At 46.8% G+C, this 21,841-nt stretch overlaps 1 protein-coding gene across 8 annotated transcripts in view; it reads left to right on the top strand.

The window, feature by feature from the left end:
- Positions 1-526: 526 nt before the first annotated feature.
- Positions 527-21,841, top strand: part of TMEM273 (transmembrane protein 273) — a 29,596-nt gene continuing 8,281 nt past the window's right edge. For all 8 annotated transcript variants that reach the window (XR_006345496.1, XR_006345497.1, XM_043926699.1 and 5 more), the window contains exons 1-3: positions 527-653; positions 20,231-20,284; positions 21,384-21,524. Coding sequence is in view for 6 of the 8 variants with exons in the window: in XM_043926699.1 (XP_043782634.1) it covers positions 608-653; positions 20,231-20,284; positions 21,384-21,524 (241 nt within the window). In the remaining 2 variants the exon portion in view is untranslated. The remainder of the gene's footprint in view (positions 654-20,230; positions 20,285-21,383; positions 21,525-21,841) is intronic.

The following is a 21,841-nucleotide window of genomic DNA, read 5'->3' as shown; positions in this document are numbered from 1 at the left end:
ATTGAACCTGTGTCTCTTTTGTCTCCTGCATTGGCAGGCAGGTTCTTTACCACTAGCACCACCTGGGAAAGGATCCCTAAGTACCTTGTTTGGGGCACTTAAACATGTTATTCTGGGAAGAAATCCATAGGCCTCTGGAACCTAAAGGAGTCTGTGGTCCTAAAACAGTGACTGGCCACGCTGTGGGCTTGGGGGTACTTCCTGTCCTTGCCTCAAGGCTGGCAGGCTGGGAGCTACTGCATGAGCTGCACCTCCAGGCAGGCCGGCTTTGCCCACATCCCTCTCTGAGACTCACCAGCTGGGGTCTCTGGGGAAGAATCTGCACCCAGTCACACTTGTGAGGGGAAGATCGTAGGAGATAATACTGGGTAATGATCAGTCCTGTTCCCCCCGTGCCCCCTTCTCACCCCAGATGCCCTCATTGTGGACCAGCTCCCCTTGGCTGCCTGCACTTGCTGGGATGACAGGGCTGAGAGGAACTAGCAGTGTTGGGCTGTGGCGGCAGCTTCCTTCCCCATCTGTCACGTGGGACTTGGCCTCCCCAGAGCTTTGGGTCACATAGTCACCCCTTTCTGCCCTTTTAAGAAGCCCTGAGCGGAACGCCAACATGCACTCTGCGGCCAGAATGCTGAGAGTCCTCCTCCTTCTCCTTGGTAAGTGGTGTGTAGAAAGGGGGCTCACGTTCCCCTTTCTTGGCTGGGGCGGGGGCTCCACGGTGAGTCAGAAACTGGGGCTTGCTAGCCCGCTGGGTCTCAGTCCCTCAAGAACGCATGTGTCCCTTTGGACAGATGGCTTTTCTCACTTTGATGGGACAGTGAGGAAAGTTTTTGGTCTGTTTCACTCCAGCTGCAGCTGACAAATGCTTCTGGGGCTGCAGAGGACAAGACGTTTCCTGTGGCAGAAAAAGCTCTGGGGTTGAGACCTAGACAAATCTAGCTTTAAACTGTGGCTCCACCGCTGGCAAAACAGAGCTTCTTAGAGTCTCAGTTTCTGAACCAATAAAAGGGAGAATAATAATGTTTACCTTCTAGGATTGTGTGAAAATTAAGTTAAATTTAATTAAGTCAAATGAAAATAATTATGTAAAATGAGAAAATGTAGATATGTAGATGCTTTTCTATTGTTAATGGTGAATCAGTCTTATTATGCAATAAAGCGTGCTCTTATTTACTCAGAGGTATTTGTTTTTTAAAGTCATTTTTAATCCTGTGATCAAAAGAGGAAAGAAGGGAGAGAGGCAGAGACTAATAGAAAAACAGGGAGATATAGAGGGAGAAAAATCAGGCCAGAGAAACAGAGAGGAAAAACCCAAAAGAGATAGAAATCAAGACAGAGTGATGGCTAGAAAAATGCATAGATAACAGAAAAGGAAAGAGTCTTGAGACTCTTTGCAAAATTGTCTTTAACGTCAACTGTTATTTCTTAAAAAGGCAATGGATGTCTGTCATCTACACAAAGAAGCTCTTTGCCAAAGCTTGCACAGAGTCAAGACTCAGAGGCAAGCAGTCTGTCTCGATTTAATGTTCTGTCTCTCGAGTAACAGCCTGTATCCTGGACATGAGCAAAATTATTCTCATGGGCAGAACTTTGTCTAAAGCCTGCACTAAGCCCAGGAGAGAATAAAGCTCTTGACCTCCGGGTGTTAGCATGTCAGACAGATAGCAGCCTCGGCATCTGTCAGTTTACATGTGGAAATGGCATGTAAAACAAGTGTTGGTGGCAATGAAAGGATGATGAAACCCAGGCAGCCAGAACTAAGGATGTACAGGACAGACCACGGGAGGTGTACCTGGTAAAAGTGCCAGAAGGTAGTGCAAGTTTTAACCCTTGTTTCTGCTTTTGACCTATGTAGATACACAAGCATGGGGGGAAGAAGTTAAATTTAAGGAGCCTCGTGAAAAAAAGGTGCAAATTATATGAACAGGCAATTCACTGAAGAATGACAAATAGAAATAAACCTTTAAAATGCTCACGCTCACAAATAACAAAAGAAATAATAACGTCAAACATTTTGGAGTGCATCTGATAAGCTGCATAGTCATATATATTCTGCTCAATACCTTACATTAGCTCATTCTGTCTCCGGGACAACTCTGAAATTAGTCCCCCTATTATCTGAGTTTTGTGGATGAGGTTTGCATTGTGATACTTGGCCAAAGCATCACAACAGTTTAGGGCTTTCAAACACTACTAGTAGAGATAGCAGTGATTGGTCTTGTGCGTCCAGCTCTAAACACACTGCATGTTAATCCTTGCTCTGCTCTTTACGAGCCCAGAGAGCATGGGTAGGATATTTATCCTCACTGTGCTCAGTTTTCTCATCTGTAACTTGGGGATAAAGAGTACCGACCCCACAGGTTGAGAGAATTCAATCTGTTATCGTATTTAAAGCATGTAGCCAGTGTCTAAGGTAAGGGGAGCATTAGTTATTGAGTACCAGATTCTGTAATCACAATTTGGTAATTTGTAGCAAAATGTAAGCTGTTCACAGCCTTCTATCCCAAAATTCCACTTCCAGGAGCTCATCCTAATAACCTAATAGGGTAAAAGCTCCCCAAAATATTTAATAGGGTGCTATTCAGCACTGCTGATCACAGTGAAAACCAGAAACTACTGATTACCAGTCAGAACCCAGCTAAATCAATTATGCTCTAAAATTTCCAATGAATCCAGTAAGTTTCAATGAAAGACTTAACTTTCTCAGAACTGATCTGGGTAGAAGAGAAGAGACAAAGTCATAGTTCCAGAGTTTTAGTTATGTCGTCGTATTTTGCCCATGGTTTCTTAGCTTTCCAAAAATTGACGGGAAGGAAATATAGCAAATGGGTTAAAAGTATCCTTCGACTCTTTTTAGGAAATAGAATTATGGGTCATCTTTTAGTTTCTTTGTGTTGGATAATTTCATAATGTTTATATATATTCATTCCAATAAATACATTTCTATGAAGAGAAGAATAACTACCAACCTATTGAAAATTATAAGACAAACAAAATTTTCCCTTTATGGACTGGTGAAAGTGACCTAAGGATTATCTAGTGTAACCCATTAACAGATGGCCTGTGAAGGCAGGAGACCAGGCTGGTCATCCCAGGGTATATGTTAGAACTGTACATGAGAAGGCTTTTAGGGACACAGCGAGGTGGAGTGGCATCTCCACCTTTTCACCTCGGTGACATCCAGGCTTGCCTGGGGCCAGGGAAGAGAGCCCAGGTCCACTGTTTCCCATACATGGAGTAGTTGGAGAGCTTTTGAAAAACCAGTCCTCAAATATTTTGAAACTATTTCTAAAATCTAGATCAAGGTGACAAACATTCATGGACACAATACCCTAAATTAACACATTTCAAAATTTGGTTTTATTTTTTTAAGATATCCGTGTTTAAAAGGAGATGAGTAAGTGAGCACATCCATCAAAGAAGCAGGGCATCAAAGGCGAAGTTAAACCCTTTGTCTCACTTCCTCTGTCTTACCTCCGTCTCTCTCCAGAGGAAGTAGCACACCTGCTTTGACTGTGCTTCCTTCCTGTGTTGTTTTCTAGGTGTTAAAAGGTTGACCTGAACCCCCTCACAGCATGGGTAACATCTGTGTCATCTACCCACGCTGAGCCTATGAATCAGGTGTCTTCATCTTAACTATCTGTATGGGTCTATTGAAATACCACACAGTAATGTCGTCATCCATTCCAGTACTGACCCAGTTCACGTTGTTGCTAACTTTTCTCATGACAGCTGTAGCTGCAATAAGCCTTATCGGTCCGGTCTTCTAGAACCTATGTGCAGTGTGCGCCTTAGGAGGCATGCCTGGAAAGGAGTGACTTTCATTGGTATGTGTGATTCTCCTCTTCATCGGAATTGCTCTCCACCAGTGAGGTCTGGATTATCTATCCTGCTACTGATTCAATAAAACTTGATATTGTCACATTTCTAAATTTTTTTTGCCAGAGTTGTGAAATATTACTTATAAGGGTTTAGGTTATATATTTCTGATTGCTAGTGTGAAGAATCATTTTCTATGTACTTATCAGACAGGTTTCTTTTTCTCTGAACTTCTTGCTAGTTTTACTTGGTTACTGGTCTTTTATGTAACTTTTTCTGGATATTAAGTTTTTGTTTATGTCATGCATTGCAAATATTTTCTCTTATTATTGCTTTTCTTGTATTACTGCTTTTCTTTTATATTTGTGGTATTCTTTGCAGAAGTCTCTAAATGTGATACAGTCAAATTTAGGTCTTTTTCTTTTTGTATGTTTTGTTTTTCTGTCTTGCCTAAGAAACTTTTTTAAAAACTTTAAAGTGGTTGAATTTTTCATGATTAGGTCTTTAGTTTATTTGGAATTTATTTTTGTGTAAGGGCTAATTTTAGTTTTTTTCTTTATGGAATATTAATTGTCCTATCATTTATTTAATCGTATTTCCTCTTTCTCCTACTTTGCAATACTTCTATACTCATCTAATATGTGTCTGAACTGTTCATGAGCAGCATCATTATGCCCATTTTGCAGAGGAGGAAACAAAGAAATAGAGCATTATTGCTAATTTACCAGAGGTCAAGGTAAGTGAGAATGTTGGGATTCAAATGGAAGTGTTTTGATGCCCTAAGACTATATTTTTGGCCCATCAGTCAAGAACAGAAAATGGATCATCAGGCAAAAACTGACAAGACTTTTCAAACTATCAATTTTTTATTTAAAAATAATATCAAACTTAAGAAAACTTGCAAGAATAAGAATAGTGCAAAGAACAGTTGTACGATTTGCTGATTTCTTTAACAAATGACCTCACTTGCTTTATCATATGCTCTCTCTCTCTCTGTAGATAGGGAGAACACATGATAAAACAAACGTGGTTATATGTATACCTGTATTTATAATCTCTATTGATCTTTATGTAGATAATAGCTATGTTTTTATGAAACAGAAAATATCTATTATATATAGTAGATATATTTATACATATACGTATATACAGAGAGAGACACATACACACAGAGATTTTTTTCCTGAGCCACTTGAGATTAACTTATATACATCACTTTAAAAAAACCCTAAATACATTAATGTGTATTTTTTATTTATTTATTTATTTATTTTTAATGTGTATTTTTTAAAACTGAAGATAGGGTTCAGTGGTAAAGAAGCCTCCTGCCAATGCAGGAGATGCAGGAGATGAGGGTTCAATCTCTGGGTCGGGAAGATCCCCTGGAGTATGAAATGGCAACTCACTCTTACATACTTGCCTGAAAAATTCCACAGACAGAGGGGCCTCATAGGCTATATAGTCCATGGGGCAGCAGAGAGTCAGACACACACCACTGAGTGACTGAGCATGCACAATCTCTCACAAAACTATAGTCACAGGACAGTTACCAACTTCAGGAAAGTTAGCACTGACAAAATTTTTCATGTACTCTATCATAGTCCAGTATTTCAGGGGACCTCACAATGATCTTTGCAGCTTTCGCTGTGTCTCAGGCAAGGAGCCAGTGGCGAGGATCTGGTGTTGTGTTAGTTTGCCTTTTCTCTTTAATCTTCTTTAACCTGGAACATCTCCACAAATTTTGTTCGTTTATGATACTGATGTTTGAGGGTTTCTGTTCCCCTTTTTCATGGAACATTCCTCAATTGGGAGTTTGTCTGATATCCTAATGATCAGATTCCAGGGGTCCATTCCCCATCAGAAAGCTCCATAAACTGATCTTGCGTCCTTAGGGTTTCACATTGGGAAGTGTAGGACAGCTTCCTGAGAGAGGCTGATGTACTTTTGACATAATGATAAAAGACTTACAACCAGGTTTTGGATAATAGTTGTCACAATTCTAAATAATTTGCCACTTAACTACCAACCAATCAATATTTTAAAATTTTGTTAAAATATTGCCCTAAGAAGAGCTATTGAAAATATCCAGTGAAATTTCTAGGCATTTTATTAGTGGTTTGCACCTTCCTTTTTAGAAAGCTGCTGTATAAAATATTCCTGTAGACTCTAATTCCCACCCAAATGTCAGCCATCTGTCTTCGTTTTAATTCTGTTGGAAAGTACCTGCTGAAATCTATGTATTATTATAATCATGATAATAAAAGAAATACAATATCACTTTAATTATGTTCCAGTGCCTAAAACATTCTTCACTGGAGGAGGCAGAGTTATTGAAGAGAGCAGAAGCTTTTCTCCCCCCTTAATTTATAATGAAAAGATGGCAAAGGCCGGGGTAAAGAGAATTAAATTCGTTTTTATCTTACAAGTCAAAGTCATCACTTTATGCCTTGGCTGTTACTCCCTGAGATCTTTGTAAAAATCTTTCCTGACAGCTTTTCCCCTGTTCCAGATTCTTGCCAAGACAATGGTTCAGAATCATGTGGTATGTGCATTCCAGTGAGAAAGAATTCCTGCTCTATTCTCTTTGACTATGTAACAAATGATCATAAATATAACAAAAGAAAATATGCACTAGAGTCTTTCTTATAAAGTCAGCAGAGGGTAAAGGAAGGGGCTAGGACCCCAGGAAGGCAAGGAGAAATTTCCTGATGTGGTAAGAATTCTCTTCATAATTTTTATCCATTTTTTAATTTGACTGCTTTTTTTTTAACTGTAGAATCTTAAGAGTTCTTAATATATTTGGGGTTGGAGTTCTTTGTCAAATACGTGACCTGCAAGTAGTTTCTCTCAGCCACAAGCTTGTCTCTTCATCCTTGTCACAGGGTCTTTCATGAAACAAAGCTACTTAATTTTAACTGCCCAATTTACTGATTTTTTTCTTTAGTGTATCATGCTTTTGATACCTGAGTTTTCACCAAGCCCTAAATCTCAAAAATTTTATCTTACATTTTCTTTTAAAAGTTATATAGTTTTATATTTTATGGTTAAATCTATGATCCATTTTGAATTCATTTGAGAATTTAAGTCAAGGTAATTTTTTTCTTTTTCTTCCTTTCTATCTTTCTTCTCTACTCTTCTTTCTTTCCCCTCGCTCCCTGCCTCCCTCTTTCCCTCTTATGGATATCCAGTTGCTCCAACACCATTGTTTGACACAAAGGTTGTCCCTCTATTGAATTGATTTTGCTTGCTCCTCAAAAATCTGTTGGTCGTATTTGTGTGAAATATTTCTGTGCTATCTTCTCTTTTCTGTTGATGTCTGTGTCTGTCCCTCTGCCAGTACCACACAGTACTGATTTCTGTTAAGTATACAGGTTCCAAAATGGTAGAGTGATCATTCCTACTTTACTCTTCCTATTAAAAAAAAATTTTAGCAAGTATAGTTCCCTTACCTTTCTAGGTAAATATTAGAATAATCTTATCTATATCAACCAAAATCTTTCTGGAATTTTGATAGAAATTACACTAAATCTATAGATCAATTTGAGGAGTCTGGCATCTTTATTATGTTGTAGTTTTCATGAAGTCAGTATGTATTACTAATTATTTAGGATGCTTTTAACTTTCTCTCAGCATTGTGGAATGTTTAGCATATTAGATATTGTATATATATTACCAGACTTGCATCTAAGTATTTTTTTGAGTGATTATAAATTGTATGGTATTTAAATTTCCTCTATGTGTAGTTGTTAGTGTATAGAAGTATAATTGATTTGTATATGTCCATCTTTTATCCTGCCCCCTTGCTGAATCGACTTATTAGTTTTAGGATTTAATTTTTAGATTTTCCTACATAGACCATAATATCACCTGCAGGGACAGTTAAATTTTTTCTGAAAAGTATGCCTTATATTTCCTTTTCTTGCTTTATTAGATTGGCAGGAACTTCTAGTAGTATGTTAACAGGAACATTCTCCATCTTAATGGAAAAATATTTCATTTTTCACCATGAAGTATTCAATATAATATTAGCTGTAGGGATTGGGGTAGATATTCTTTATCAAGTTGAAGGAATTTTTCTCTATTCCTAGTTTCTGAGAGTTTTTTTTATCATGAATGGATGTAGAATTTTGTCAAATGCTTTTCCTGCATCACTTTATACAGTCAGGCAATTTTTCCTTCATTAGCTTGTAATTATGGTGGATTACTTCGATGGATTTTTGAATATCAAACCAGTCTTGCATCCCTAAATAGACTCCATATGGTCATGATGCATAATTCTTTTATCTTTCTGAATTCTATTTGATAATATTTTGAATCTATATTCATGAGTGATACTGGTTTGCAGTTTTCTTTTTTTTTTTACATTTAATTTTGTCTGGTTTTAATGTCACAATAATGCTGGCTTCATAAAATCAATTAGGAAGTATTTCCTTTCCATTTTCTGGACGGAACTGTGCAGAATTGGCGTGAATATTTTCTTCAAACATTTGCTAGAATTCTCTCATGAAATTCGTCTTGCAGATTTCTGGGAATTTGTAGATTATGAATTTAATTTCCTTAATAGCTACAAGACTATTCATCCTATTTCATTTGGTTGGGTTGTGATATTTGTACTTTTTGAGGATTTGGTTCATTTTATCCAAGTCATCAGGATTTTATGCGTAGAGTTTTTCATGGTATTCTCTTATTAACCTTCTGAGGTCTGAAAGATCTGTATGATTCCCTGATTCATTTCTGCTATTGGTAATTGGTATATTCTCTCTTTTCCTTTGTTAGTCTTGCTAGACGTTTGTCAGTCTGATTGATCTTTTCAAAGAACCAGGTTTTTGTTTCAGTGATTTTCTCTACTCTTTTTGTTTCCAGTCTCTCAGACACACATCCCTGATACTAGACACTCCTGAAGGGAAGTGCCATGTGGCAGGAGGAGCCACCTCAGCAGTGTGTGTGTCTATAGGAATATTCCCCTGTTCCTTGCACCCTGAGTGGGAGCCACAGCTGAGAGGCTCAGAGCTGTTGCTGACCTGGCTAACACACTGATCAGCAGACTTCTTCACTTGCTCTCAAATTAAACCATGCAAGCTTCCTCTGTAAAGTCATGTAAGCATCTCTGTCACACCCAGGCCCTCATTTATCCACCAGAATTGCTTGAACTGCTTCTTTTATTAAATTTGATTCCATTAAATAAGCGGCTAATGGTTCTCAGTAAGATGAACTGGGCTCGCGCTCTCCCTGTTGTCTGAATGAAACAGATGAGCAGCTGGGGGAGTTTTTGCCTGGAACCTGACTGCACCCACCTCAGAGACCTGTGCAAATCCTTGGGCCATGTCATCAAGGAGTTGATGTCCAGGGTTTGAGGTGAAGGACCTAGAACTGGACCCATGGGCTATACCAAGGGACTGGAACACGTGGACATCAGGGCTGTCCCTTATGTTAACCAAATAGTGATTTTCACCAGACTCTGCCAGGACACAAAAAGTACATGATTTCAGGCCCCAATCTGAAGGAGTTGACAGTTCATGGAGAGGACAGTTGCAATGTGTTATGGTAAGTGCTGAGATGAAGGAACAGGGAGGGAAAAGAGAGGAGACCTTGAGCCAAACTAGAGTATCCAGGAGGGCTTCCTGGAAGAGGAGTTTTCCTGAGAGCAATTTGATTATACCTCTATCTGACTAAAATCCTTCAGCAGCTTCCTGCTGTTGCCAGGATTGACAAGCATTTATGTGGTCACTGGGCCTCCCTAGCCCATCATGTGGCCCATCCCAGGGCTCCTGCTCCCCAACCCCAAGAATATCCATCAAGTTCCTGTCCAGTTTCCTGTCCAGTCTCATAATGCCTCTGTTGTGAGATATGTGCCACCCCCCACCCCACAACCCCAGGACCCCAGAGATGCTCTTTCCCAGTGCTGTTTCCATGCCTGTTTGGGATCTCACTCCCTGCCACACTGTCACCTCGGTCAGGTCAGGGATCCAATCTTGCCAACTACCGCTCAGCGCATGCCCAGCAACTGCACTTGTTTGAGTTGGTTATTGCATGAAATAGAAGCTTGGCTTCCAGGAGCCAGTCCGCAGAAACCGTGAGCAGGGACAGATCTGGTTGGCCCAAGAGGACTGCGGGAAGGCAGTGTGGTCTGGAGAGGAGTGTGAGGTGCAGCCAGGGATGATGGAGGGCTTAGCTGGAGGAGGAGTGTGAGCCTCGGGAGGAAACAGGTCTTACCCTGAGGGCCTTTTAGCAGCCCTGGAAGAAGAGCCGCCCCACCACCTCCCTGATCAGTGTAGCAGGTGAGGTAGTAGTAAGGAGACCACCTAGGAGAGAAGACAGCCTGGATGTACCTTGGGCTTCACCCGCAGGGTCTATGCTGGCTTCTGAGGCCTCGTTACACACTCACACCAGCATTCCCACTGCGTGTGGCCTGAGGTCAGGGTGTGGCCAAGGTGCCTCATCTGTCACAGCTTGTGCTGCAGAAGACGATGTAGGACCAACTGGTTTGAGGCTGTGTGGAGACAGCCCTGGGCAGCTAAGCTGACCCAGAGAAGGTTCTGGAGATGCTCAGAGAGGGCCCCTGAGGCGACCCTGGGGTACGAAGAACAGAGCCCCCCCTTACAGAGCTGTAGATGAGCCCTTGTCACTGAGCCACCCATGACACATTAAGAACCTGTGGTCAGCCTGGAGCCACCGTCCACACTGTGAGCTGGCCTGAGACTCTGAGGAGCCTGGCCGGCTCTGGTTCAAATCCCAGGGCGCGCTTTTTCAGCCGTGTGACATGACACGGCTTTCACCTACTGGGACTTCCCTGGAAGGACGACAGTGGTCCCTAAGAGAGACCTGTGCCCCTACCTGGCTTTAGAGCTCCTCCCCATTTCCCGCCACCAAATCACACACACAAACAAATGCAAGAATTCTTCTTTTTTTTGGTTATGTTAGAAAATCCTTGAAAGTTCCAGAACTGGGTCAGCACAGAGATGTAAGGGAGGGATCTGTGTGTGTGTGCTGAGGGAGTGTGATGGGATGGGGACCACGGCTTGGTGGGGAGCTGTGAACTAGAGACTGAGGGTGGGCTGCTGCTTTTATTTCAATGATCAAGGGCATTCCTATGCAGACCCAACGCCTAGGTAGCTCCACTCCCTCCCTCTGCTTGGTGGTCCAGGGTGGGACGATGTCTTAATGCTGCCCCAGAGTCCATTGGGAAAAGCAGGGCATGGGTTGGTGTGAGGCCCTTGGGGGCGTCAGACTGAGCCAGGCTCCATCCTGAATCCTGGGGATCTGGTCTTCCCAGCAGGTCCAGGTCAAGCCCAGCATCCCCCTGCTCTGTTCAGAAGACCTTGGCAGCCCTTGGGGCCGTAGGCAGGGCTGAGCTTCCGTTTCCAGAAGGTGACCCCTGGCGAGTGGACCACAGGGCCGTGCTGGAGGAAGTCGGTTCAGCCCTGTATGTGGCTTGATCTCTAATCTTTAAATATTTAGGTGTGTGGTGTACCTTGTTTTCTGCAAAGGTTAGAAGCAGCCTTTAAAAAGATAACTATGGTGGAAATGCCTGACACAGACCTTGGCACACAGTATGGCCCAGTGATGGCGACAGACGGCTCAGAGTTGCCAAGCTCCCTGGACTTTCATTGGCTGGGTGTGGCTGTTTCCTTTGCAGCTTCACAGCCCCTTCCTTGAGGGCTAGGCCAGCTGTCATCCCACAGCCCCGCCCCCTGGGCACATGCCCCCTTCCACCAAGTCCCCGAGGACTCCAGAGCGAAGCTTCCCAGAGACTGAAGAGCACACTATGAATATTGCATGAATAATAATAACCCCACCACTTAGCGGTTATGCAACGCTTTCCTCTTCCACAATACTTTACCATCATTAATTAGTTATTCTGCACTGCTTCCAGCCTCCCCTGCTCTCTCTGCAAAGGCGGGCCCTGAGATCGCTCCTGAAGACAGGCTTTCTCTGGTCTGAGGCCCCTATGTTGGTGGGTGGGCCGACCCCCACCTGGAACCCCATAGTCTCTCAGAGGCAACAGCAGAGACCTGAGACCTTGGTGGGGAGGACCTTCTCCTTTCTGATCCAAGTGCCTCTCCAGAGCCCCTCCTGATATGCTCTGTCCCCGCCTGTCCTGCAGCCCTCTGGAAAGCTGAGGACCCTGTGTCAAGCCGTGGCCAAGTGCCCATGGAGGATGGTTCATGCCCACACTTCAGTCTACACCACCCACCTGTGAGGGCATCCTTGCAGTCACAGTCCTTGTGTGGGCAGGCAGGCTTCCTGTGGTCAGCCCCACTGCACAGGGGCCACTGAAATGGGAGCCATGAGGGGCCCATGGCCACTGGCTGAGCAGGGGCAGAAAGGGGACACAGATGTTCTGGTTCCAAGCATCACACCTTCCCATCCACCATGGGGGTATAGGTAGGTTTCATGTCCCCCCAAGAGACATTCAAAGATGGAGAGAACCCATCCACTGGTAAGTGTAGAATTGATTGGGTGTTCCAACTGGGGGGTCCTCTGACCCAGGCTTTCCTGGACATCACTGCCCACCCCAGTGGGCAACCTCAATCTCCTCCCAGCTTCCAAAGCACCTTTGACCCCCTTGAGGATTCAGCAGCTCTTCTGCTGGGGGTGATAGCATTTATGCATCACCACTCCTCACTGAGCATGGCTGGAACTCCCTGTGGCCTGCTACCCCTTTGGGAGCACTCTGAGGGCCTGGAGCACCCTTGGTTCCACCTTGGGCCAGAGCCGGCTCCCTGCCTCCAGCCCCTCCATTAGCCTGGAAGGGTATTGATCAGTTTGGCTTCTGCAGCTGAGTGTTTTAATCCCAGTGTGTGAATCTTTAAGAATTAATTAGCGAAGATTGCTCAGGAAAAATAAAGTGGGCACAAGTTTTGATACCGTCTGGTCACCCACCATTAATGTTTTCCTCTTAATTATGAGGCTATTTCTGGAAGCTGGAGACATTTCCCCTTGTGTTCTGTTGCCTCAGATGGGCTCCTCCATCCTTCTGGTGGCCTTCCGTGGCCTCCTGCTTCTAGGTCCTTCCCAGCTGCCTCTCCTGTCTGCATCCTCTAGAAAGCACTGAGAGCCTCAGTTTACCCATGCCCCCTCACTGCTCTGACCCACTGAGCCACTTTCTTTATTCCCAAGGTTTCGTCCTACTTTTCCTTTTGTTTTTAAATAGTGCTCACTCCGGGACCTTCACGGATGCCCAGGCTGGGTTAGGTCCCCCTTAGTCCTTCTGGATGCTAACGGCTGTATGCTTCTGTGCGTAAGGAAGGACCCCCTGCATGGAATTCCTTACTCACTGCCCATCTTCCAGGAGTCAGGGCCCACTGCAGTCCAGGGCCTGGGAGGTCCTGAGCTGGGTTTGGGAGCGAAAGGTCTTTCTGGTTCAGTGTGCTCTTGCCCTGAATGGGGATCCCTGGAAACCAAGGAGGCATCCCCAGTCTCCCAGGCCCATCGTGGAACCATCTTTGCCTTGTTCTCCTAGATCCTCTGCATTCCTTCTGCTTTCCATCTCTCAAACCTGTGCAGCTTTGCAGGTTTGTGTTCTGCTCAAAGTCTAGGTGCTTTCATAGGAAGAAAGGAATGCCCACAGTTATGGGATAGGAATGACAATGTCCTGTTTACTTGAAGTTTGGCAGCTGCAGCCTCTTTATTGAGATCGGAAAAGGGTATTGAAGAAGAGCAGTTTCAAGGTGGTTTCTAGGTTTGTGAGCCGGGAGCCTGAGGTTCCTGTAAGTCACAGAATGTCAGAGGAAGGCCATAGACCCCAGGGCAAAGCCAGCAGCCACTGGGAGCAGGGGCCACTGAATAACCCAGACCAACTCACAGTCCTCTGGCATCCTGCTCAGGAGAGGACTAGAGCCTCCATCCTGTGTTAGGGTTTCACATGTCTAATTTCTAGCATCTCACAGCCCCGGGAAGGGGCAAAAGGGCCAGGGCCACTGACCTGGTTTTTCTAAGAAGAAGACCCATCTGTGAGCTCTGAGGAGAGACGGGATTGCCAGCGTCCCCCAAACCAGCGCAATTAGAGAAGTGTGCCCTGAACCCTACTGGGACCCCAGGGTCAGCTTCCACTGCAGGAAGGGTTTGGGACAAACGGATGAAAGAAAGCTGTCTGAGTGAGTCCTTTCTATGTGTCAGGGCCCATGTTCAGCTGAGAAGAGTGAGGTCCAGGCTCTTTCCAGGATGTGAAGCATAATGGGAGCATCCCCTCTCACTCTGCACTTCCACTCCCCTTTCTAATCCTCTCTCCTAGTGGGATCTGGCTGTGTGGTACTTGGACCAGGGCCTCAGGTGTATCCACAGCAATAGCAGCCACATGTCCCATCTGTGTTCCACACATGGTCCACAGGTATTCCTGGTCTCAGAGTCATAGGAGCAATGCTGTTACACGATCTATTTCTCTGTGGCTGAATTTTACTTCCTCCTGAGCCCTTATTATTATCACTCAGTACTGTAAACTTGATCTTATCACACAAGCCACTTCTGGTTTAACAGTAATTTCGGGGAATCTTCCCCGTCAGTTCGAGATTCTCCCCTTTCACCTTCCTCTTGCACCTCCCTGGAGGAGAAACTAAGCTCCGAGGAGTCTGACATATCATCCTGGGCCCGGGGAGGAACTGGGGCTAGGAAGGGTGTCCTTCATGCCCTAGAGCATTCTGCGGGACGGTACAGACAGGGCAGGGGCAGATATGTGACGAGGTTGCAGCGAGATCCTGAGCCAGCTGAGAGCAGGGGACTTCCAGAGGGTGGCTTTGTGCTATGTCTTGCAGGATAAGTAAGAGCTTTCCATGGAGACAAGAAAGGTATTGCATCAAATGGCAGCATGTGCAAAGGCCCAGAGGCACATCGGTTTGCTTAGCTGGTGGATCATAGTTGGGCTTATCTGAGGCTGTCTCATGAGCTCCTGGTTCACAGACAGCACTCTCTGCTGTGTGAAGGACCTGGCACCTCAGTCATCAGGATGTTTGCAGATGACACTTACTTAGCTCAGTTTAGACTATAAGATAAAAAAGGTGTTTCCTTACTGAGGTGACTAAGAAGTCAAGAAGAGGAGCTTCAGGCACAGCTGGTTTCAGGGGCTCAAAACCTGTCTTAGATTTGGTCTTAGCCTAACCTTTCTGGTGGCTCAGTCAGTAAGAGTCTGCCTGCAAGGCAGGAGACCAGAGTTCACTTGATGGGTTGGGAAGATCCCCTGGAGAAGGAAATGGCAACCCACTGTGCCTGGGAAATCCCATGGACAGAAGAACCTGGTGGGCTGTATAGTCCATGGTGTCGCAAGAGTCAGACAGGACTTAACGACGAAACCTAAACCTAGCATGACCCTATTCAGTGGGGGTTTCAGTCTCAGCAGGTTCCCTCTAGCCTGTGGGTCTCCCTCAACCCCAAAGTTACCAATTCCAGAAGGCATTCTTCATTCTCAGTATTTTCCACAAAGTCCCAGGGTTGAGTCTTACTGACCTGAGTCGGATTACCTCTTGACCAGTCACTGCTCACTGGAAGATGTCATATCTGACTAATCAGGATGGTTCACATGTCCATCCTGGGACCAGCCTCAAGGGAATCACAGGCAGGTGTTTCCCCAAAAGAAAGCTAAGGTGTTGCCTGCAGCCAAAGGGCCAGGAAATGGAGGGACCACGTGGCAAGTTTTCACCCCACACACTCCTGTTGAGACTTCCTCCAGCTCCTGGGGACGCAGGTTTTCAGGAAGATGCTGAACATCTCCCGCAGCAGTCTCATCTTTTCTTCAGTGTCAGTCTTGTCTGTCCATCACTGTGTGAGCTCCTTCATGGGGGGGCCAGGGTCTTTTGTCCAAGAGCACTTGGATCCCCCTGGTCACCAGGGCCATGAGGAGCACACCAAAGGTACTTCATTCCTATGTGTGTACTCTGTTAGGAGAGGATAGATGTCTTTTCTAGTTATGAGACTCCTTCCTTGGGCCGAGAACATTGGAATTTATGTGATCTAAAGTTAGGAGCCATTCTGTAATATTTAAGTTTCAAGATGAAAATGACCAGGCATCAATTGACAAACACTTAGGGCAGCCTCTCCCTATTTTTAGTCCAGATACTTATAGAACGACATCTGCGTGCACGCACGCCCACTGCCCCACAACTGGAAACACACAGCTTGATTCTGCCCAAATAAGGGTGGTGAAGAGGGCCAGCTCCCAGGAAGGGTGGACCCAACAGGTGTGGGCAGCTCGGGAGGTCTGGATGATGGGGATGGGCTCTCAGGGGTCAGATTCCAGCTGAGATGGAGCAGGCCACCCCGTGCCTCCCACTCACTCCCCGGAGCAGCCTTGCCTCTTTCTTCCTCTGAGCTAACCTCCCGGTCCTGGAGGAGGGGGAGCCAAGGAGCCTCCAGGCCTCAGGACTATTTACTTTTGCAGGAGATTCCTTCCTGTTGGGAAACCACTTGTAGAGAACAGATTGTGCTCTGTAGCGGGGAAGGGCTGCAGAGAAGGGGCGGGACACTGGCTGTTTTGCAGGGAGGGCTGGGGTATCAGGTCTCTGTCAGCTGCCTGTCCAAAGGGGGCCTGGGAGGAAGAGCCACTCGACTCAGAGCTGCAATGGTGTCTTTGTACATCTTAGAAAAAGGCACCATCTTCTGGGCAGGCATAGCCTCAGGTGAGTGGTTTGGTGAGAGTGCCGGGGTGCAGGGCTGGACCTGAACGTGTTGGGGACCGTGTGGGTAGAGGCCCTGGAGCCTCACAGGCCCATCTAGAGGCAGTGCCCCTACTCTCTGCTCTGCTGTTGCTGCTGTTTAGTCGCTAAGTCACGTCCGACTCTGCACACCAGCAAAAGCTGCGCCCCAGGACCTTGGCTCCTGCACTCTGACCTGGCTGTGTAGACAGTCCTAGTGCAGTGTTGACTGTCAAGCCAGATTTGGGCAGCACTGTGCCTGCCAATGCAAGAGACATGAGAGATGGGGTTCAATCCCTGGTCAGGAAAATCCCCTGGAGGAGGGCGTGGCAACCCACTCCAGTATTCTGGCCTGGAGAATCCCAAGGACAGAGGAGCCTGGCAGGCTACAGTCCATAGGGTTGCAAGGAGTTGGACATGACTGAAGTGACTTAGCACGTATGCACGCATGTGCCTACTACAGCCATGTGAATCTACCAGTCAGAGGGTCGCTGTGTGCCCCCTGGGACACCAGCCTTGGTTCAGTCAGCCCCTGCTCAACCCCCTTGAACTCTCCCCTGGTTTTGAGAGACTGTTTTCTGGATACTAAGCTGCCAATTCATGTTTGCATGAGAGAACCCAGAGAATTTCAGTAAAGAAAATGTGGTGTGGCTTCCTCTGTGTCTCTGACAGACCTGAAGCAGGAGCAGTCAGGAGGCCTCTGGCTGTGCTCGCAGACCAGCAATCCATCCTCCAGCTACCTTGCAGAGCCAGGGGAAATCATCCCTGGGGGTTTGCAGGGGTCTACAGTGCAGGAGGTGATGATCTTGGCAGGAGGCGGGGGTAGGGGTGGCTGATATAAGTGTGGTTCTGACAGGTCCTCACCAAGGGCTCTTAGAATGCAAGGCTGAGATGCTGAGCACAGGAGGAGGGCAGCTTGGAGGATTTCCCTCCCGGAGGAGGGAAAAGGCTGCCGCCAAGTGGCCATCTGGATGGCTAGCAGGAATTACTGAGATGGGAGATGGCTGATGCACTCTTGGGGTTTGGCACCGGCAGCTGTCTGAGCTGCAGCCCCAGGGAGGGCACTCACTCAGTCTCTGACCTTGGATTTCACTCCGTCCCTGAGGCCCAGGGAGCCTGTTTGGGGTCAGGGACTAGGAGCAGCCTCCTCTCTTGGGGTGGACCCAGGAGAGAGTATGGAGGGAGGGGTCTAAGGAGCCTGAGACTGTGGGGGTGAGAGTGGGAGCTGAGCTGAGCCAGGGACCCCTGAGGGGCAGAAAGACTGGAGCATTCAGGAGGATGCATTTGCTGGGCAGACTGATGAAGGATACTGGGCAACCTGATGAGGACTGGGGGCCTGGTGCTGCTGGGGAGGCCAGGGCCAGGCTTTTTTGGACACTAGGCGTTCTTTCTCTCTTTCCTTCTCTGCCTGCTCATCAGCAGTCTGAGCTTCTCTGGCAGAGTGTTTGTGTGTGTCCCTCTGTCTCCATGTGTCCTTGTGTCTCTCTGACTCTTTCCACCTTTCCACTCTTTCTGATCTATGTCCTTTCTTCTTTCCCTGTTCAAGTTTCATTTCAGGCTCATGTAAAGATTTTTTGCTGCGTGATGGTCATGCAGAGCCGTGGTCACCAGGAGCAGACCCCTGGGGGAGGACCCAGGAGAAATGTCTGTGTCTGAGGGGGCAGGGGGAGAGGCTGGCCCTTAGTGGACATGGCCCCACACACTGATGCCTGCCTCCCCTGACCCTTGTCTTCTGTCCAGCAAAGGCCGCGTGGGGTAGATGTGTTGGAAAGGCCCCCTGGTGAGCATGCAGCCACACCAGTCAGGGTTTCCAGCATCAGCCCAGAAGTCAGTTCCATTCAGTGACTCTAGCAGCCTAGCCCAACCGTGTGTGACATACAAGGCTTTGTCCATTCCCTGGAAAGGTTTTCAACCTGGCTAGAGTGGCAGGATTAATGTGAAGAATAAATGTAAAGAAACAATGAAGCTCAGGGGGGACTTCAAAGAACTGATAGAACCAGGGTCATATTGTGTTCTGTGGTGTCTGTGGTATGTGAGTGAGTGGATGGGGCCCGTGTGGGCCCATCAGTGACAGAAGTCACCAGATTTCCAAGAAGACTAGTGACTAGAGCAAGGCTGTGTACCTTTGCTTCAGAGTCCTCCAGCTTTTTCATCACCAGGTGAGGCCATCAGAAAACCCCTAAAGTCTATTACAATGGTCCCTTCCCCATCAGTGCACTCAGAGAAGATGTCCTCTGTAGAGTGTCTGCCCAACCCCTAGGCAGCACTGAGCGTGGTCACATGGACGTCTTGTCACTTTGGTGACCAAGCAGCCACCGTTGGCCCTCCATGAGGTCAGGAGTCAGGAGGTGGACTTCTGTTGGAGCTAAGTTGGGGAAGATGTGGTCCCTCTCAATGAAGTCAGCTGCTCCCTTTTAGGACCAACAGGGATTTCTGACTTTGCCTGGAAGTTTGAGCCTAAGAGTTGAGTTTGGGTCTCACCACCCACCTGCCCTGTCTCAGCCCTCCAGTCCTCGGTCTTGATGGTTTTGGCATCATTCTATTAGTTAGCTGCCTGGGATTTGAGTTCTCAGGGCATCATGGGACTTTGGGTTAAGGTGGCAGGGCTGCCACTTTCCACTTCTCTTTGGCCCTTGGGTGCATCCTCAATTTTTCAGTGCTGGATTCCTCACTCATCAAATGGTAGCAATGACAGTGCCTGTCTCACAGAGCTCTTGTTTTGAATATTGAATGTATTAATGCAAGTGCTATCTCTACTATCTGCCTCAGAGTAAGGAGTCAGTTAATGTACACTTTCCAAGGCCCGTGGGTCAATCCTAGCTCTTCTAGAGCCCATCTTCAGGGACCAAGGCCCTGCTTGTGAGTCACATCTCCTATCTTAAGGTTTCAAGTCTAGGCTAGAAGAGTGAGCCCCCCTGCAGCATGCTCTGTTACCATGATTCATTCATTCATCAAATGTCTATTAATGCCTCCTGTGGCCAGACACTGTGTCAAATGCTGGGGATAAAGCACTCCCCAGGGAGCCACTCAGCCTAGGGGGAAGACCAGCCAGGAGACCCATCGGTGGGTGAATAGTTGAGAAGCTCTGAGGACAGTGCCTGGCACACAGCAATGCTATATAATGTTCTTAAGTAAATGGTGTGGTCAGTTACAATGCGTAGGTACAGCCACTGTGAAGCACCCAGAAGGGCAGCTAAGCCAGGTGTGGGGTGTCAGGAGAAAGTGACACAGAACCAAGATGAGGTAAAGAAGGAAGAGGGGAGAAGATAGAGCTGGGCAAAGGATATGAATCAAAGGCAGCTGGTCCTGGCCTTGGTAGGGAACTGGAATCAATCAGTCTGGCCAGAGTGAGAGGGTTCTTGGGAGTGAGAAAGAGACTAGAGAGGCAGGCAGGGATCCCAGTGTGGGTCTTAGAAACCATGTTAAAGAGCTGGTTTAACTTACAGCTAAAAAAAACTGTTAACCTAAAAAAAAGATCTTTTATAAAGCGAATGAAATAAAAAGCAGTCTTCTAATGGGATTAAGAGGATCTGGTTTAACTTAACTCAGTACACTCTCATTCCTGCTTTGGCAGAGGTTCTGACATCCCAGCAAAGCTCCCGGACACTGTGACAATCAGGAACCACCTCTGTGCTCCTGCATGTGGTGGCTGAATAGGAGGTTTCCTGTGGCAGACTTCCCCAGACCTACTGGAGTGGATGGTTGGGGACAGGGCTTTGGCCTGAGACTCCCAGCCTGATCTTGGCCAGCAGTTCTGTTCTAACCAGAATTTGGGATTTTTGTCTTTGCAGATGTTGGGGCCGCTCAAGTGTTAGCAACAGGCAAGACTGCTGGAGCTGAAACTGGTAGGTGGCTGCCCAGTGGATTCTGGATGCAGGGCTGAGGGGCAGGAGGAGGCACTCCAAAATGCATGGGCAGGTGGGGCATCTTGGTACCCGTTTCCTCCCAGTCATCATGGAACCAGGGCAGTGTTCACCCCCAGACCTGTCTGAGAGGCTAACATGGCCTTATCCTGGGGGCATGGGACTGAATAAGAGCCTGTCCTCAAAGGGGGCATGAGTCATCAGGGCCACCTCTGCCCACTCTCTGTGAGATGAACAGCCCTGCACTGCAGTCGTGAGCCCCCAGATAGCAGGCTCTGCCCTGGCCAGTGCCTCCCTCCACTTGCACCATCCCAGGCTCTCTCTAACTCAGAGTTCAGCTCTCCAGGTATGGTACACCTTCCATGTCATCTCCTCTGGGAAGACTGTCAGTTTCCACATCAGCCCACCTTGTCACTCGGCATTCGAGTGAGCTCTTGTCTTCCGCTGCTGACTGCGGGCCCCTTAGGATGGAGTCAGGGACTCATTCAATTGTCGTCAGCACTCGCCAGAGCAGGCAATCGGCATACACATGGGTGAACTGATGCAGGGATAAGTGAGGATGACTGCAAGAAGACAGAGAAAGGAACCACAAGCCACTTGGGAATGATCCCCACAGCTGAAGGGACCAGGGTTGGAGTTCCAGGAAGAGGAGATGCAGTGTGGGTGGAGGGGTAGGGAAGGAGCATGTTCCCAGGAGACTGGAAAATTAGGCTGGCCTCAGTGGGTTGGGACTTCTCAGGTGGCTCAGTGGTAAAGAATCTGCCTGTCAATGTAAGAGACGTGGGTTCAACTCCTGGGTCGTGAAGATACCTTGGGGGAGGAAATGGCAACCCACTCCAGTGTTCTTGCCTGGCAAATTCCATGGACAGAGGAGCCTGGTGGGCTACATTCCATGGAGTTGTAAAAGAGTTGGACACAACTGAGCAACTGAACACACATGCATGCAGCAGGTTGGACTGTGTAATGTAAAGGTCCAAGTATTTGCCTTTGGACTTCATTCCGATGTAAAAGGAGGTATGGAAGACTTTTGCTGGGTGATGACTGATTAAAGCCCCTTGTTCAATTCCTCCCTGCCCTCCAGATATCAAATATGCCATCATCGGGACTGCTGTGGGCATCGCCATATCAGCCGGCTTCCTGGCCCTGAAGTTCTGCATGATCAGGAAGCACATGTTTGATAACGATTCCTCTGACCTGAGAAGCACAAACGTGGGCTTCAACGGTAAGGAAACAGTGATGCTCAACCCTGGTTCTGCCCTTTCCTGAGACAAGACGTATTCTGACCAGTTATCCGGTGTGAGGCTCTGAGGGTAAAACTGGCTGTAGAGAGAATAAGAAACATGGACCGAAAAGAAATGCAGTGACCTCTCTGTGTCTCTGTCTCTCTCTGCTTCTGTCTCTCTGTACTTTTCCATTTAGTCATTCTTGATATTCTTAAGAATCAACTTTCTTGGAGAAATGTGGGGAAGGGAGCTGAGTTGGCTTCTGACTGAAATTTCTTTTCTTTTACCCAAATGATGTGATGAGATGAAATCAATC

Source organism: Cervus elaphus, chromosome 15 (assembly GCF_910594005.1).
Source record: "Cervus elaphus chromosome 15, mCerEla1.1, whole genome shotgun sequence".
Lineage (NCBI taxonomy): Eukaryota > Metazoa > Chordata > Mammalia > Artiodactyla > Cervidae > Cervus > Cervus elaphus.
The sequence above is the reverse complement of the archived record's forward strand: the minus strand, read 5'-3'. Positions and strand labels throughout refer to the sequence as shown.